General features: G+C 37.9%; 1 protein-coding gene and 1 non-coding gene across 7 annotated transcripts; one reads left to right on the forward strand and one right to left on the reverse strand.

Moving 5' to 3' along the window:
- The first annotated feature begins 1,067 nt into the window (after window positions 1-1,067).
- LOC103715763 (importin subunit alpha-4) lies at window positions 1,068-12,820 on the forward strand. Of its 6 annotated transcripts, none has more exons than XM_008803509.5 (11): window positions 1,068-1,549; window positions 7,897-7,993; window positions 8,085-8,176; window positions 8,253-8,384; window positions 8,507-8,692; window positions 8,794-8,957; window positions 9,088-9,166; window positions 10,253-10,381; window positions 10,629-10,756; window positions 10,906-11,040; window positions 12,214-12,820. In XM_008803509.5, exons 1-10 carry the CDS (start codon window positions 1,331-1,333, stop codon window positions 10,991-10,993), a joined length of 1,314 nt encoding a protein of 437 aa, XP_008801731.3. In that variant the 5' UTR covers window positions 1,068-1,330; the 3' UTR covers window positions 10,994-11,040; window positions 12,214-12,820. The 6 variants fall into 6 exon arrangements, 4 of the variants coding, with proteins under 4 accessions (XP_008801731.3, XP_008801729.3, XP_088573173.2 ...); XR_605439.5 differs by having other exon boundaries at window positions 1,089-1,549; window positions 10,906-11,044; XR_015975862.2 differs by having other exon boundaries at window positions 1,111-1,549; window positions 10,629-10,774; window positions 10,906-11,044.
- A 5,425-nt stretch (window positions 12,821-18,245) lies between these two features.
- Window positions 18,246-18,352, reverse strand: LOC120109307 (small nucleolar RNA R71). The gene has a single exon (XR_005506756.2). It is a non-coding gene; the product is annotated as a small nucleolar RNA R71 (small nucleolar RNA).
- Between the last annotated feature and the right edge of the window lie 183 nt (window positions 18,353-18,535).

The following is an 18,535-nucleotide window of genomic DNA, read 5'->3' on the forward strand; positions in this document are numbered from 1 at the left end:
GAAAGCCAGTCTGCTGATCCATCATGAGTTGGAGTACATTACCCATCCATTTACCATCCAAGTCACTGATCTAATGTCACAGTCCAAGTTGGGTGCTGGGACTATACATGGCCACATGTACTGCTCAACCCGTCACCGGCTTTCATATCAAACCAACGAACTAAGTGGTGATATGATAAGTAATTTCGAGCATTCTTTCCTGACTTATCTGACATACAAGAAATCATCACTTAATCAAGCTCGGAGATCCTATCATTATCATGGTGTTAACCTCCTTCTTATGTGCAGTCGATTAATTTTTGCGCATCTGCTTATCGATGCTTCAATTTTAGATCTCAAAAAGTCATTCAATTTAAAAAAAAAAAACATCTTAATCGGATATTGTATAACTAAGTTATAGCTCCTAAAAATTTGGCTTCTGATTCAGCTTCCTAAACTCTATCCAATTCTATCCATAACGATCAAAATGACCTACATTAAATCTGATGATCCTCCTGTATCAGTCGACGCAGGGCACGAACCTCAATTACGTAGGCCAATCATATGAAATGCTTGTTTATAGAAGATAACTCTAGTTGGCCATCCATGAAATTGTTGTTTGTAGAACAAGCAAAAAGGATAAAAAAGAAAAAGAAAGAAGAAGAAGGAGGAGGAAGTGGAACAAGGAAGGTAAGATCAAATAACCCTATTCCCACCCATCTCTGGTCCAAAATTGCCACCAAAACCAGCATTTGTTTGATTGGACCACAAAATGGGCTTTATACCCTAGTCCCGAAAGAAGCCCAGCAACAGCCCATATCATAAGGCTATTTCATGTATAATTTTTTTTTTTTTTTTTTTTTGGTGCAACGATGGCTCACACCCTATGGGTGTGGATGCGGCCAACAAAATCTGAAAACAACAAAGTAACTAAAGAGTTCGGCATACTGTCACACTTTCTTCAAAGTCCAAACACAATCTCTAGAGTGGTGAGCTGCATAGAAAGCAATCCAGTTAGCTGCATAGTTAGCTTTCCTGTAAACATGTGTAGCCTAATAAGCTTTACACTTCTGTAGTAGTCTGCGGTTGCCCTCGCCTGCATATCTCTCACCCTGATTCAGTTAATCACTTGGCCGAGTCGCCTTTGAGGATGAACCGATCGGTCCGATCCGCGCCTAGTATCCGTCGGGGCATAGGAGATGCAGTTTATATTGAAATTTATTACATTCTCGACCCCCATACCCCCAACTTTTAGCTAAAAAGGAACCCTAGAGGTCTCGATTTCGATCGCGATCTCGATCCCTTGTTGGGGTTTGGTGGGAGGGGAAGGAGGAGGAGGAGGGAAGGAGCGATGTCTCTCCGGCCGACGACGCGGACGGAGGTCCGGAAGAAGGCTTACAAGACGGGGGTCGACGCCGAGGAGGCGAGGCGGCGGCGGGAGGACAACCTCGTCGAGATCCGGAAGAGCAAGAGGGAGGATAACCTCCTCAAGAAGCGCCGCGAGGCCCTCCTCCAGTCCGCCACTGCCGCCGCCGCTCAGCTCGATCACTCGACCGGGATCGAGAAGAAGGTCACCCAATCTCTCCTTTCTTCTTTCTTTTGTTCTTTTCTTGCCTTCCCTGCTCGATCCTTGATTGGCTTTGCTTGCTCTGAAATAGGAGGGTCGATTTTATTCGTCTTATGACCAATGCCTTCGATTTGAATCGGGCTTGCTTTTTATATGCATTGATTCCTACTGCAGGTGCCTCCGATATCTTCTTGGGCCGGCTTTAGTGGGTATTTGGTAAATACTGATGGATAGATCTGGATTCGCTTGTTTAAGTGTGATCTCCGTGAAACTAGGGTTCATTGATATGATTTCATTTTTTCTTTTTTCCTGCCAATTAGATTACATGTATTTATGAGATTTGTAGAGTTCTTCAGAAGGAATTCGGGTTTAATATGTGCAGTAGTTTGTTGTCTGGTCTCTGGAGTCTGTTCATATACTAGTCTCTGACATGTTTGACACGACTGTGATAGGATTGCATAAAAATTAGAACTAAGGTCATTAGGAACCATGCTGTATTATTCTGGATTACTGTCAATAGGTCCTGCCATAGCCAGTTTCTTTTATGCAAAACTACATGTCTGCTGTGGACCAATTTTATTTCCCTGTGATCAATGGTAACCTCTTGCGGTCCATGGATATCAAAATCAGAAATTCAGTGTTCTTAATAGTTATGATAAACTATTTGGTCTCCATGATAATAAAAATAATAATTTTTTGCCCAAGAAATTCTGAATGACTGTCTTGGACATCGGATTATTATTTGCTGATTTTGCTGGAAATCAACCTGTTTAGGTTGTAGATTGGCTTGCCAGCATAAAGATCAAGTATCTGATACTTTTTCTCCCTCCAACTCTCATAGCTTAAGAGGAAGAAAAAGGGTTGTCACTTGTCAGTGTGATAAAGGATAACTTCATCAGTCCAGAATTTCAGCTAATATTGGTTATGATATGGTGATGGTCGAATGTGTCTTCTTTTCATCTAAGATGTTCAATGTACATTTTGACACTTTCTCATGTGTGTCTATTCATAGCTTTCCCAACATTGGATGAGTCACTCTTAATTCAGTAAATTTGTTTGCAAGTTTTATGTATGTGGAATGATTGTTTTTCCATTAATAAGAATCTCTTACACTGTAATAAGCTCATTGTTTCAGCCCATGCCCATTCTTTACAATGGAATCTTGTTTAAAATATTAACTCCTAATCAAGTTAATTATATATTTATGTATGTCTGTGTGTGTGTGTGTGTGTGTGTGTGTGTGTGTGTGTGTGTATTTGTATTTGTATAAGCACCGACCCCTTCATTAATTGTTGAAATATATTGTCTTGATCACCAAGTCACCTTGTGTTGAAATGTCGATGACTATGTTTTGTTATATAAAGAGTAGAAAGCACTCTTTGGCTACAGTAGGGCCCGAGTTCTTTAGGCACTTGTCTAGATGAACTTTTTATAGACATTGAGGAGGAGGTCCAGTGGTGTATGCTGTTTGCAGATGGCTAGTGTACATTGATGAGATGAAGACCGGATTAAATATTACCATGAAGTAATACATGGGTTGAAGTTTCACATGAAAAATGGAACCTTTTGTTGCAGTTTCAAGTGTCAACCTGGACGTGATCTGGTTTTAGAATTTCTGCTGAAACTAACTTATGGGGCCAAATTTAATGTATATGCAGGTTGGTTATTTTAATTCCTTGCATTTCTATCATTTCATTAAATGTTGAGGAGCACTTTTTCTATATTAAATTTGAATTTAGACTTCTAATATATTTAAAAGAAAAGTAACAATAAGTTTAGCTGTGCTAGAGCTCAACTTTCAGAAATACTTCTGTTGTTTTTTGTTCGATCGCAAATGATAAAGTGCACTCTAAACATAACTTTTTGATTTTTTTTAATGATGTTTTTATTATTTCAATCCCAATACTGAAACAATATATTTAAATGTTCTGAACCTTCTAGTAATTTTGTTTCGGTTTTATGTTTATTCATTTTTTCATTGTAGTTTTAATTGATACTTTCAATTTCTTTTTGCTTGATGTTTTATGATTTTATGGAGCTGACTCCTGGAAGTTGGAACAAGGGTTTGACGATTGTAGTTTGTACTTTCTAATCGAGATTATTGAAACAAAAGCAAAACCTCTGAAGCCTCAAAAATTGCTAAAACTATAAACCAAAACAAACTCTTCACCATTGCTGTTAAAATCTTATGACACACGATCCAGATCTTAAATCCAAATCAAATTCATGCTAAACGATATGGATCTCATCCCTTGATCAGGATCAGTTATGATCATCAAAAATCTAAATCAATTTTATGAATTTTGCAATGCCTTGGATCATAAGGTCCAACATGCTCATGTTATTTACATATTAAATCATGTGGAATTCTTATATGGCTTTTTTAAAATTATTTATTTATCTCTAATATGCCCAAACATTTAAATTTGTTAAGAGCTTTTAACTTCTAAAAGGTTTTGGAAAAAAAAATATCTGGGAGTTTATGGATTAAGATCAAGAGCAGAAAAGGATAATTAAATTGATAGGTTGATATAGATATTTTTGAATAATTATGCACGATGTTTGTTTCATTAGACATGCTATATATGGGCTTATGATGGTGGAAACTACACTATATATGCATCCATGCATATATATATATATATATATATATATATATATATATATATATATATTGTCTTCTATTCTTCTACTTTATAACAGATGCATTTTTCTTGATTTTCATAATTTTTATATTTTTAAATATTGAAAAATCAAAGATACCTGATCTGATCTGATTTATCCCCTCATATGGTTCATGATTTGATCCCAATATTAACAACTTTGGTCCTCTAACATTGGAGTATAGTGTTGGTGGATAAGGTTATAAATTTTAGTGGAATAAAAACAGACTAATGGAGTACATGAAATGCAGCTCTTGTGGGGAAGAAAAATGAAAATATGGGCCTAAACTTTTATTGATGGCCAAGAGATACTCTAATCCTAATATTTCACTATCTTGCATTTATAAAATTGAATGGTGGCAAGGTAGTTGGAGAAATACTACATTGACTTGGAATACCACTGATAGTTGAAGAATGATGTTAGTATATTCTGTGATTTCCCATGCTTTTAAAATGGGGGGGGGGAATTTATAGGAGCACAGAAGGTAGTTAATTTTATATAGACCAGAATGTTGAGCTAATAATGGGTAATTGCACATAAATTAGCATGTCAAACACAAAAGTGCCAGATGAATGCCTGATCAAGTTAGGAATGATGGTATAATTTTCTGAAAGAAAGAATAGGAGTAGAATAAGTGGTGAAGAACTCTAGATGTTTCATTGTTTTGTGTATGCAGAATGAAGATTTGAGGAGGCCTCAGGGATGGTGGTGCTTTGTCAAAGGGTTTTATGAAAGATGAGATGACATAACATAGCATCAACAAGTTTTGTGTGAGATTTGAATTTTCATCTGCCTAGTTGGTATTAGTTGAAGATGTAATCATTAGCAAGAATGCATTGAAGGATGTCTAAATCAAACCTTCAAAAATTGTGTTAATTATGGTCTATAACTAGATATTCCTTATTAGGGAAAAAGAGAATAGAAAGAGAATACAAACATGAGTCATTCTCCATTATCAAGTACATAACATGTGGACTCCTAGAGGCTGGAGGAAAGATTAAAAGTGAGACCACAAGTTCAGGCCCAAGCAAGATTTGGGGACCTTTGTGGACCAAATATATAAATCCACAGTAAAATATTATACTGATAGAATGCCGGTCCTCCTAGACTTCATATTTTAATGTGTTTCTTTTAAGAATCACCTCAATCTCTCATTCAGCAACATGATGTGGTCATCACTAATAAATTAGCATAAATTAGCATGTCAAACACAAAAGTGCCAGATGAATGCCTGATCAAGTTAGGAATGATGGTATAATTTTCTGAAAGAAAGAATAGGAGTAGAATAAGTGGTGAAGAACTCTAGATGTTTCATTGTTTTGTGTATGCAGAATGAAGATTTGAGGAGGCCTCAGGGATGGTGGTGCTTTGTCAAAGGGTTTTATGAAAGATGAGATGACATAACATAGCATCAACAAGTTTTGTGTGAGATTTGAATTTTCATCTGCCTAGTTGGTATTAGTTGAAGATGTAATCATTAGCAAGAATGCATTGAAGGATGTCTAAATCAAACCTTCAAAAATTGTGTTAATTATGGTCTATAACTAGATATTCCTTATTAGGGAAAAAGAGAATAGAAAGAGAATACAAACATGAGTCATTCTCCATTATCAAGTACATAACATGTGGACTCCTAGAGGCTGGAGGAAAGATTAAAAGTGAGACCACAAGTTCAGGCCCAAGCAAGATTTGGGGACCTTTGTGGACCAAATATATAAATCCACAGTAAAATATTATACTGATAGAATGCCGGTCCTCCTAGACTTCATATTTTAATGTGTTTCTTTTAAGAATCACCTCAATCTCTCATTCAGCAACATGATGTGGTCATCACTATCTCATCTCATCATCTTTTTATGTTCATGAACTTCCAGTTGAAGATCAATGGCAGATAGATGTTGATTTCCTACATGTGTTATTGCTTTGGATAGATAGAATCATAGAATTAGTAGAATATTTGACTGCCATGGGGCATCAAAGTTCAAGTACATCAAACTCACCATTGAGAGCCTTTGATGACTTTCACCAAAGGAATGAAAGCTTGCACCAGGTCCACTCTCGCCCCTCATTTTTCTGAGCGAAGGAGTTGTCACCTTGTTTTTGGGAACCAAGACATGGTCAATGTGCTATATTAGGAATATTTAATCATTCATGAGGGTATAATTTGAGTTGAAAATGCGTCCATAGAACCATTTGCGGCTCTCAATTTTTAAGCTTCATTGGAAGCTCATCTTGCCTGCAAATGACTTATCGACTATGGCACTAGGCACTAGCCACGTGCAATGCACAACTGCTTATATGGATACCCATGATTCCATTGGACTTGTCTAATTAAATTTGATTTTGATAGCAGGTTGTGAACTTGTGATCAAATTATTTATCTTTTTCTTTTAGAATTTATATGAATAATGCTGCGCATGACTTTATTGATCACAGTGCTATCACCACATGCACTGTAGACGGTGTTTTAGTATATGATATGGTCAAAGATTTGATTCACCAAGTGGTGGGCTTGTATTGTGATTCACCTATCAAGGTTTGAATTTTTGGCGGAAATTGATTCCTTTTGACCAAATTGATTGATTTCACCTGGAAGCAAGCTGAAACTAGCATTTGAAACCCATTTATGGTCAGCTCAAAATGAATGGTTTTAATCCTTTTTCACCCAACACTGACCAAAATATCCATAGATGCTTCTTTCAGACCCTATATTGGTATTTACTGTCATACCGGAGTCATTGCTTCATTTATTGAAGTACATAAACTGGAGAGCGTATATTTTGGACCATGTCTCTGAGTTAAAAAGAGGGATATATATACTCATGGATGATGAGTGTTGTTTCTCAGATTTGTAGTACTTTTCTGATTTTGATGGCAGAGCTGATCCTCACTACTTTGATTTTAGTTCCCCTGGAATATTGGTCAATCCTTATTGCCTGGATTGCATATAGCCTTGCCAGCTCTGTGGTTTGAGTGAGGCCTGCAACAAATTTATATGCAAATTAAGTTGCAGTTTTTTTTTGTGTTGTTAAAATTCTATCAGTAGCTAAGCTGCTGGTGTAGTTTTTGGAGATGACAGCAATATTTTTTCTGTATTTTTTCTTCCTTTTAAATAATATAAATATCTATGGTGTGCCTCCCGGTTGTAAAGTTCTGCAATTGACATTGGTTGATGTACTGGCTGAGTTACATTGCAAATCCTCGCGGATTATACGCACCATGCCCGATTTTTTCATAATTTTTTGGAAGGAAGAAGTGATATCATAGTGTTGGGAGGACAGTGAGAATAAGCGCCATGATTTATCTTTCAGTACATAATGGTGTGTAAATTATTTCTGTCCCAGTTTGACTTTGACATGTTTCATTGGATGAACATTTTTAATTCTGGAATAATGTAGGGGCATCTACAAATCAAAAAGTGACTTCATCTTAACTCTTTGGCTTATCTTTTTGGTTTAAACTTTTTATACTGACAGGATAGGGTCAAAAACCTATTTGATTTTGTATTTTCAAATGTAACCAAATTGAAAATAGTGTGAAATATGTTGGTTGGGAATAGAGGAAAACTGGTTTGCACAAAATTGAAGAGATGATCTGGTAGCAGCTGACTTTGTCAGATATTTGATCTCTATTGTCTGTATCCGTTAAAATTTCTTTTGATATCATCATTTTTATGTACTCTGCAGTTGGAAAGCCTTCCTGGAATGGTGCAAGGAGTATGGTCCGATGATCCTGCTATGCAGTTAGAAGCAACTACCCAGTTCAGGAAACTTCTATCAATTGGTATGTGTACTTATACTGAAGATAATATGCTCGTTATCTATCAGGGCTTGGACAGATTCTGTTATTGATACGCAATTAAATATGTTTCTAGAGAGGAGCCCACCTATTGAAGAGGTCATCAAGACAGGTGTGGTCCCCAGGTTTGTGGAATTTCTCTCAAGATATGATATGCCACAACTACAGGTATAGTATATCTGTACAAGTTTGTAATAACGATAAGCTACATTTCACTTGGTAGTTATGCTTATAATTCTTGCAGTTTGAGGCAGCATGGGCATTGACCAATGTAGCTTCTGGGACTTCAGAGCATACCCGAGTTGTCATTGATCATGGTGCTGTTCCAAAGTTTGTGCAACTTTTGACCTCTCCCAGTGATGATGTTCGAGAGCAGGTTAATTGCTTTGTTAATTTTGTTTCTTCTCTGTAAGATCATCTATAAACTAATTACAATTCAAAACCCCATTTTCTTCTTGAATATCTGGTAATATGTTATTAAATTCGGACCTTTAACAGGCTGTATGGGCCCTGGGAAATGTTGCTGGTGACTCGCCCAGTTGTAGGGACTTTGTTCTCAGTCATGGTGCCCTCCTACCCTTATTGGCTCAATTGAATGAAAATTCAAAAATATCAATGCTGAGGAATGCTACATGGACACTATCCAATTTTTGCCGTGGGAAACCACCAGCCCCATTTGATCAGGTGTGGAACTTATTTAAAGTCATTGGTTCCCTTGAGAAAAAAATCTTAGCATTTTTTTTTAATGCAACTCTGCTAATGGCCTGTCTGATTGGTCATATCAGACAAAGGTTGCACTCCCTGTTCTTCGGCAACTTATTCACTCAACAGATGAAGAAGTCCTAACAGATGCTTGCTGGGCACTATCTTATCTTTCTGATGGAACTAATGATAAAATTCAAGCTGTGATAGAGGCTGGTGTCTGCCCAAGGCTCATTGAGCTTCTGCTGTAAGAATTAAACCTTCACTTCCTTTTTTTTTTGTTTTCTGCTGTGAGAATTAATCCTTCACTTCTTTGTTTTTGTTTGTTGCTTTGTGTATTGTTTTTACCATAACTGACAAGCAATTTTTTCCTTCAGTCATCCATCTCCGACAGTTCTTATACCTGCTCTTAGGACAGTGGGAAATATTGTCACTGGAGATGATGCTCAGACTCAGGTTTGTCTTATATTGGGATGCCAACTAGGAGGCAATTTTTAGCATCCTGCAGAATATCTCTTTAACTAGACTTCATGTGCATATGAATGTATAAGAATCAATGAATAAGATAACTTATCTATGTCAACCTGGGGCTGCAATTCTTCTCATGGGCAGCTCAGGCTTGGCTCGCTAACTACTCGCTTGAGCTTAGCTCAGCTAAAAACGAGCCAAGCTCAAACAGTTTTTTAGGGTTCGGCTTCATAAATGAGCTTAGCTTGAACATAGGCTTTGTTCAGATTCCGTGGAAAAGCTCAGCCTTGATTGACTGAAATCCAGCTCCGAGTGTAGCCGAGCCAAGCTTGAGTACTTGACGTGAAGCTCGGCTGGAGCTCGAGCTGAGTTTGAGCAGCTGTTCTGATGTACTGAGCTGAGCTAAGCAGCCTGATACTTGGCTCGGCTCGGCTCATCTGGTCGGCACCACTGATCATATTGACGAGTAAATGATTTGAATCTGTTTATTACCCTGGCATTATTAGGGAGATATCATTCTCAAGATATCAGATATTTCTGCATGATTGCATGTGTAAATCTTGAAGCCAGTGTCCATTCATATGCGGCAAGGTGGTGCTTTTTCTGTGACAATGGGGAGTATGGATGCTCTGGATCCTGGTATTTTGCATGTACCTGTAAAGAGTGCTGGTGGCCAGCATGGTTTTGGAAAAGAGGATAACGGTGAGCTGGAACACTGAAATAAGATATTATTAGGATTAATGACCGGAGAATATCTGATGTCCTGATAAGCAGATAGTTGAAATCTTATGGAGCAGTTCTATTTTTTTTGAAATTTGGACTTCTCGAATGACTGTATCACTAGAAAGGCTAGTTAATCGTTAGTGTTAGGTTCAGTACTCTAGTATGCTGTCCTTGGACAGCATATTGAGTGTATGAAGATCGCCTTAGTGTTTTTATTGTTAAAGACGACCACAAAGGTTAGCATGTATGCACAAAAAAGTTCTTTTAGCCATATTTGCTGGGTGCTAAATTGTTTCTTTAGGTGTAATCTGCGCATTAAAGATTCATACTTATTAGTGAGGCATGGTGCAGGTTGTAATTGAAAACCAAGTGCTTCGTTGTCTTTTTCAACTTCTCACACAAAATCATAAAAAAAGCATCAAGAAAGAGGCATGCTGGACCATTTCAAACATCACCGCTGGGAGTAAAGCCCAGATCCAGGTAAAGTACATGCCTGCTAGAGATACATTTGCAGCATGTCTTTTGTAACTGATACACCATGACTTAATATCAAATGCTTGCTCATTGATGCAATGAGATTTCTTTCATTTTTTTTTTAATTTATTCCTTTGCTTTGTTTTATTTTTTTGTTTTTTCTTCCTCAGACAAAGAAACCACAAAGTGGTATTGAATTATTTTTGAAGGAAGCCTGATTTTAGTACCTTTTCTGATCCATGCCATGCTACAGGCTGTTATAGATGCAAACATCATTAATCCTCTAGTACAGCTGCTGCAACATGCTGAATTTGACATTAAGAAAGAGGCAGCATGGGCTATATCAAATGCTACATCAGGGGGTTCCAATGAGCAGATCCAGTATGTTTTGTTTTTCATGTAAACTTACTAGTGCTTTTACTTATTTTGAGCAATTAAGTAACCTGGCATAATATCTCAACCAGTTACATATGCTAATAAATTGCTGATTTGAAATGCTGTGACTGTTGTCCTTGGCATCTTTTTTTCAGAGCGGATCTCCTACCAGTTCAATTACCAGTCATTTGGTCTTCCTTTTCTGGCTGTTTGGTTGCTGTTGACATGAAAATTGAGCAATGACGTATCCATCCTTAATACCTAGTATATATTTCTAGGGAAAATGATCTGTAGGTTGTCAAGATTCTTTAGTGATTTTAAATTATTTTAAAGTTCCATTGACCTTTTAAACTTATTTTCAAGTCATTATTATCTTGTTAACGAATATATCTATTTTCTTAAATTATCTTTTTGTACGGTAAAAAATTAGCTCATTTGAAGTCGAACTCTCACCGGCTCTGCCTATGTACAGATTGACGTAAGCATAGCATATGTGCAAATATATCTATTTGGCTGATTGTGTATTATATCTTGATAAGCTCATTTAAAGTCAAACTCTCACCAGCTGCCTTGAGATATTTTTCAAAACATGATTAAGCAAATGAAGTTTGTTGTTTGTGATTATAATATTCCACCAAGGAAGATACCTCTCTTGCATAAGAGAGGGGAAAGCACCCCCAATTCATTGAGGTAATGAAAAATAAAAGAGGAAGCCCCACAGAAAATAACTTCAAATGTAAAATTTAAGCAAATGAATATTCAGGCCTGTGAACATTGTTAAGTGGATGAATGGTGTTGCTTGCTATGATACATATTACTAATTAGGCTAACTTTTAATGTGATATTGAAAGCTCTTAATATGATTTGAAAGCACATGAATATTTTTTTGTCTTCAGTGTTTGTCATCTCTTGATTGTGTACTTTACATGTGAAGAAGTAAACATCTTATAATTATAGAACATTGTAGTTATAAGTCCATATTCTTCGGCATTTCACAATACTATATTTATTTTTTTACAACGCTGTAAAAATATTATGTCGTGTACAAAATTTATCATGGTCTATGCATGATTTATGGCAGTTCAATGGCAAAACAAATTTTGGGAGGGTATGATATTAAAAAGAAGAATGCTTCCTTTTAAAATCACAAAAGTTGTCAAATTTGTTGTCAAATAAAGAAAAGCCAATGCCCTATATTTAAGTCTACTTCCATATAAGGACCTATACACATTGTTCATACCGTTTTTTGATATTTAGGCACTGGAAACAGATATGTAGGTAGGATCATTGTCGTTAGATGACTAGCTAATAGTTCTGTCCATATGTCATCAACATAATCACTCTGAAGTCAGAACCTCCTTTCTTCTTTTTGGATTTCTGAGCAACATTGTAAATCCGACAGATTATTCCCTTGTCAATAAATTGATAAATATCCTGTTTTTTTGTTTCTTCTCATTTTGCAGCTTTTTGGCGAGCCAAGGATGCATTAAGCCACTGTGTGATCTTCTGGTATGCCCGGACCCACGAATTGTGACTGTGTGTCTTGAGGGCCTTGAGAACATTCTGAAGGTGGGCGAGGCTGAGAAAGACTTGGGTAGAACTGGTGACATAAACCCTTATGCCCAGATGATAGATGAATGCGAGGGACTAGATAAAATTGAGAATCTGCAGGGCCATGACAACAATGAGATCTATGAGAAGACCATAAAGATCTTGGAGAGATACTGGATTGAGGAAGATGATGAAGGACAGGTCGTGCAGGGTACTGGTGAGGGCGCGACATTTGAATTCGGAGCCAACCAGCCCTCTGCTCCTTCTGGTGGCTTCAAATTTGGTTGAAATATCCTGTTACCGTACTAGGCTTTCCTTTTTTTTTCTTTTTTTGTTTTTATTTTGTTGTATGAATTCAAGGGTCTATCAATTCACCCAATAGGAGGGTCAGGGTTTTTGATCTGACTCCGAAACAGCTATAGTAGCGGAGTTGATGAATGCTGTTTGCAAGTGTAAACATTAGATTGATGTTTTGTGTTTAGTTTACTTGGATAATTGCAAATTAGTATGATTGGATCATTCTTGCTGTCACAAAAGCTTAATAAGTGTTATAGTTATTTTTGTTTGTATTGGGTCACGAGTTCTCTTTATCGCCATGCGGATTGGTCACCTAGTCTGACTTCCAATTGGTTTGGGCAGTGCAGGTGATTGTTCTGTAGCATTTCCCTGTAGTGTTTTCTAGCAAACATGCGGATTATGGTTGCAGACATCAATGTATAGAACTGGTGTGATCTACTCAGAAAGCAGCCCTTTAATAGGGTTTGTAGTTTCTATGGATGAATGATGGTGGTATCTCCTTTCTTTTCATTTTCTTCTCTCTTTTTTTTCCTTTTTTTTTGCCCTTATTACTTAATGATGCAAGAATTATTCTTTAACCATCTTCCATAGTTTGCATAGTTCATATCATTAACATGCCGGTTGGTTCACTATTATCGAGTTGAATTTCTAAGAAGAGCTATTATGGTCTTAGGTTATGTTTAGCTCTCTCACCGAAGAGCCCTAGGTGATTTACTTTTCTTCTTTTTGTGCAATGAGATGCTCTTTTGACTCTTCCAAACAAATGTAATGGTTGTTTATACCTTTTTTTTTTCTTCTTTTCTTTCCTTTCTTTTTCTTTCTTTGTTTTCTTTTTTTTTCTTCTTTTCTTTTCTTTCTTTTGACTCTTCCAAATAAATTTAATGGTTGTTGATCCCCTGCTGCTTTCTACGAACGCCCACCCTTTCCATCATCTCTTTCAGCTCAACCAGTCTCTTCCAATTCCCCCTATCACCATAAATCCTCAACATTGTCGAGTTGATCGTTGGGTGATCCTTCTCCAATCCTTGAATCGATTCAGCAGCAGAACCGTGCTTCAGACTCTAGTGCAATCCGCACCCTCTGATCAGTGCTCCCCAGGCAACAATGTCAGGCTCACCTGACTTTACTTCGATTAGCCTCCCTAGGTCTTTTACTCCCTCAGTCCCTCTGCATTGACTCGAGGAACCTTTACCCTTCCTCGATCAGTCCACCATGTCGTCAAGATGCAAATTAACTTCACCACGCGATCATCATCATCTTCTTCTTCTTTTTCTGCACCACGCGATCATCATCATCATCATCTTCTTCTTCTTCTTCTTCTTCTTTATGCATCGGCAGCTCATGCTGCTCTAACATGAGCATAACCTGCTACATCAGAAGCAAAAAGTCTACACAAAGCAAAAAAAAATGAGAACTGCTGAGTCCAAAGAAACTCTCTTAAATGGTGAGCAGCAAACGAGGCAACCCAGTCAGTAGCTTAGTTCGCCTCTCGAATGACATGCCTGACCTGGATAGCCCGACACTTCCGTAACATCCGTCGCGTGTCGCACCTTCTCCTGCCCCTCCTCTCGAAGACACGCGATCAGCGAGGCAAAGTCCTCCTCCAAAATGATGCATCCAGCCTGCAGCATATGTCTCGCATTGGAAAGCCCCTCCCATGCTGCTCTAAGCTCTGCCCCAAAAGCCAAGTCGTCGGAGGAACGACATCCCCCCGCCGCAACCAGCCTAGCACAATGGTCTTTGATCACAAAAGTCGCTCCCACCCAATCACCAACGGCGGGCACACTCCCATCAAAATTTACCTTTAAATGGCCAAAGGGTGGGGGCTCCCAAGAAATAAGAACAAACCTGAGTGCTATAGTAGCGAGATGAAAGTTCCAAGTGTCCCTAACCATCACAGATGAATAAATCTCACCAGACTCAATGACCTCCACTATCTGATGAAAAATCCTAATCCTAATCACTTGATAAACGGTTATCTGATCCAACCCGACCTATATATTAAATGGATTAAACGGGTTAAATGAGTCAGACATCTAAAATATGTATCCGATCTAATTAATAAATAGGTTAAACGGGTCAATCTGTTTACGATTCGAACTTGTTTAGGCCAAACTCAAACATATTTATGGCGGGTCGAACATAGGTCGGGTCATATTTTACTACTTCTAGGTGTAGTATAGATGGAGTAGAGGACCCCTGGGTGGACGCTCTCTCGGTGAGGCTTTGGCCGACTATGGTTAATGTTGAGGCAGTGAGCGGGCTTCGGATTTGTGATCTCCTTCGACCGGAGGGGACAAGGTGGGATCCTGGCCGGATTGGCGACTTGTTTGGGGAGCAAATTGTGGAAAGTGTCAGATTGCTGCCGGTTCCAGGGCACATGTGTCCAGATGTCAGGGTTTGGAGTTCGTCTGATAATTCCAGAGTCCGTGTGGGAGACATCTATCACTCCCTTCAGAGTGAGCAGCACTCGAGGCTGGATTGTGGTTGGATCTAAAGATTCAGTCTCCAATGGTGGCCTTGTTTCTTTGAAAGGTAGTTTGGAGCCGGCTGATGAGAGCACAAAAGTACAATCTTCATAGCATTTTAATTAGTATTATAGCTAATCTTTATTAATAAAATTAATTAATTAATGTTTTATTTGTGTTTGAGTGCAAGTAATCCAAGAGATTCAATAACGCAGGTTTCAGCCCAATGCCCGGCAGCCCGAGCTCAACAAATTTCCCAACATCCGCAGCATGGGGGCTTTGAAATTTCCCAACTTTTCAACTATCCGTAACCTCCCAGAACATGCAACAGGATCAATATCCCATGTCGTCTGTTTAGGAACAAACCCAAACTCCCAAACCGGCTCTTTAATTCAACCGCGTTTCAAAATTCCGTCTCCTCAGCTTCCCAACGTTCGTCATCTAAGCCGCGTCTCATCCTGAGTAAATTCCAGCCGATGGAAGAGGAGGAAGCCATCTGGTGAGGAGTCTTCTCAACACCCCAACAGTCATCTTCTTCCACGCTTCCCAGCCGCATCCCAACGTCCGTCCATGGCATCTCAAGCGTTGTGGCATCAAACAGCCGCATGGCTTCTTGTCTCCCAACCGGATCATTTCAAGCAACAGTGGAAGCATCCCAGCAGCCGAAGAGTCCCAAGCGATTCGACTTCATCTAATCCGCGTCTCATCCACTCCCAGCAGCGTTTCAGCTTCTCCGATCGCTTCTCCTCCTTCAAACATGCTGAAAGTGTCTATAAAAGGAATCGGGAAGGGGCTACCAGGGGGATCATCCGGTGGAGGCAGGAGGACACGGATCAAGGGACGGAAGAAGGAAACCAGAGGTCTCCCAAACAACTGCAGGCCTTCTTCCGATTTTTCTCAGCCGAGGGAGAGAGGAGAAGAGGATAGCCGGCCGTGCGACGAAGGAGGAAGAGGCCAAGGGAACCAGCAAGCAAAACATCTCAACTCCTCTTCCGATCCGTCTTCTCAGCCGGGCGAGAGAAGGAGGAGAAGCATCAGGAGGAGAAAAGAAAAAGAAAAGAAAGAAAACAGAGCACTCTATTTTCTTAAGAGAAGAAAGAAAAAAAAAAGAAGGGATTTATGTTTTATTTTATTTATTCTATGCTAATCCCTTTTATAAAATTGCTTGCATCTCATATGGATAGCTAAATCTTTTTTTAGCTAAGGCTAGGGAAAAGCCTAGCATTTTCTTCATGTATTTCCTTTAATCATCAATTGGATTTTAATGTTTTTGATTTGATTTATGGTGCAGTGGATTGATAGAAATTATTTCAAATTTATATATTTTCTTTGATTTGTTATTTCCCCCGGGTATAACAGATGCTTAGAAATCCCTGTAGTTTAAAATAGAATTACTGTAATGCTGCCCATAAAACTAAATCTATTTTATTATGATTAATTGATGATTTTAAAAAATGCATGATTAAGTGCTAGGCTGAATCCTAATGCTTAGTTATATTTTTATCAATCTGAATATTATTTAGCCTTTAGTTTTTGTTCACTGTCAAATCCCTGTGGATTCGATCTCGGACTCACCGAGAATATTACTTTGCTACACCCCATACTTGGGGTATTCTACATTTAATTTTCCTTTTTAAAAGAGCAAGATTAAAGTCGTAGCAAGTTTTTGGCGCCGTTGCCGGGGATTTGCAACGTGCGAACGAGAACAAGGCTGCAAATTTCAATCTTTAATTTCTAGTTCTTCAATCTTTCTTTATTTTTAACACGGCTGAAATTTCAAATCTTTTCAGATTCAAGAGCGACACAAAGCGGCACCAGTAACGAGAAAGATCAAGATCAAATTTTTGGATTTCCGGAGTGAACGAACTCCGGCCGTGAGTATTTAAATTAATTTTCCTGTTTTGTTCATACTAGTTCTATTTTTCCTAGATTAGAATTTTACTCTTGTTTTAAAAAAAATTATTTAAAAAAATTATTAATTAAAATAATAAAAAAAATAGTTAGTTTGCTTGATCAACTATTCAAATGCAATTTAATGTCATGACATAAAATGTTAAAAATCTTCTTGATTGTTGCATATAGTATAAAGTATTTGCATAAAATAATCTAAGGGCTGAACTCATTAAAGATAAGGTCGGGATTTCATCACTCGTCCTTAGCCCAAAAATCATCCCAGTGCATAAATATCCTAAGCCTAATTAAAATCAACTAGACATTGGCCCCTAAGGATATTCGAGCTCAATAGGACGAAGACCACTGAAAGTTGCACCAATTTCGCTCTATGGCCCGGTCGATGTCTAGGCAAGCTTTGTCCCTCTAAGTGATTGAAGGGAGACAGTTTCTGTTCGAGAAAAGTGGATTTTAAGTGGGACCTTTGCTACACGCATCGTGACCCCTCCACTTACCTGGGAGCTTACCTGGTCGACTAAGGTTACTAGACCGGATTGGAGGCTTAGGTGTTCTCTTCAACCCAGTTAGGAGCTGTCTAGAATTTTTAGAAAAACATTAGAAATTGTTGGATGATGTTTTAATGCATGTTTAATTTTAATTATTATTATTATTATTTTTTGTTAGGGTGTTTGTTTAGATCTCTTTAGGTGGTACTTGTACTAACCCAAAAAAATAAAATAAAATAAATAAATAATAATAAAAAATTAAAAAAAATAAAATTTCAGTATATGCTGTTGTGGGAGAGAGATAAAACGAATAGATTATTTCGAGTTGAACCAAGAGATAAAAATGTAATTGTTCAAAATTCAAATAATCAAATGGAAGATAATGGTAGTAATCAGGGAGACAATGAATTTCAAGATGACTTACCTATTAGAACGCTTCGTGATTATCTACAACCCACTAGGACTAGTACCCCATCCTGTATGGTTATTCCTACTGCTGCGGGAGCTTTTGATATGAAACCAGGAATAATCCAATTACTCCCAAAGTTTCACGGACTTGATTCTGAAAGTCCCTATTTGCATCTAAAAGAATTTGATGAAGTATGTTCAACACTTCATTTCAATGATGTCACTGAAGAAGTAGTTAAGCTTAAGTTATTTCCTTTTTCTTTAAAGGAAAAAGCTAAGTCATGGTTACACTCCTTAGAGCCTAGGACCATAGCTACCTGGCAAGAAATGACAAGAGAATTTTTAAAGAAATTCTTCCCAACACATAAAACAAACACACTTAGAAGAAATATCATGAACTTTGCACAAAAAGATGGAGAAACATTTTTTCAGTGTTGGAAAAGATTTAAGGACCTTCTGCTTACTTGCCCACATCATGGATATGAAATTTGGAGGGTCATTAGTTTCTTTTATGATGGTTTGTCCTCCAATATGAGACAATTTGTAGAAATGATGTGTAACGGTGAATTCATGAGTAAGGAACCAAATGAAGCCTGGGATTATTTTGATCTTTTAGCAGAAAATGCACAAGCTTGGGATACAATAGATAAAAATGAAAAATCTAA

This window comes from Phoenix dactylifera, chromosome 2, assembly GCF_051530095.1.
Source record: "Phoenix dactylifera cultivar Ajwa chromosome 2, Ajwa_hap1_PhDact_Kaust_v1.1, whole genome shotgun sequence".
NCBI classification, from domain to species: domain Eukaryota; kingdom Viridiplantae; phylum Streptophyta; class Magnoliopsida; order Arecales; family Arecaceae; genus Phoenix; species Phoenix dactylifera.

Coding starts and splice junctions, on each gene's coding strand:
- LOC103715763 (XM_088717046.2), top strand. CDS start 1,331: ATGTCTCTCCGGCCGACGACGCGGACGGAGGTCCGGAAGAAGGCTTAC. Junction 8,385..8,506: donor GTGATGATGTTCGAGAGCAG/GTTAATTGCTTT, acceptor GACCTTTAACAG/GCTGTATGGGCCCTGGGAAA. Junction 8,958..9,087: donor AGGCTCATTGAGCTTCTGCT/GTAAGAATTAAA, acceptor TTTTTCCTTCAG/TCATCCATCTCCGACAGTTC.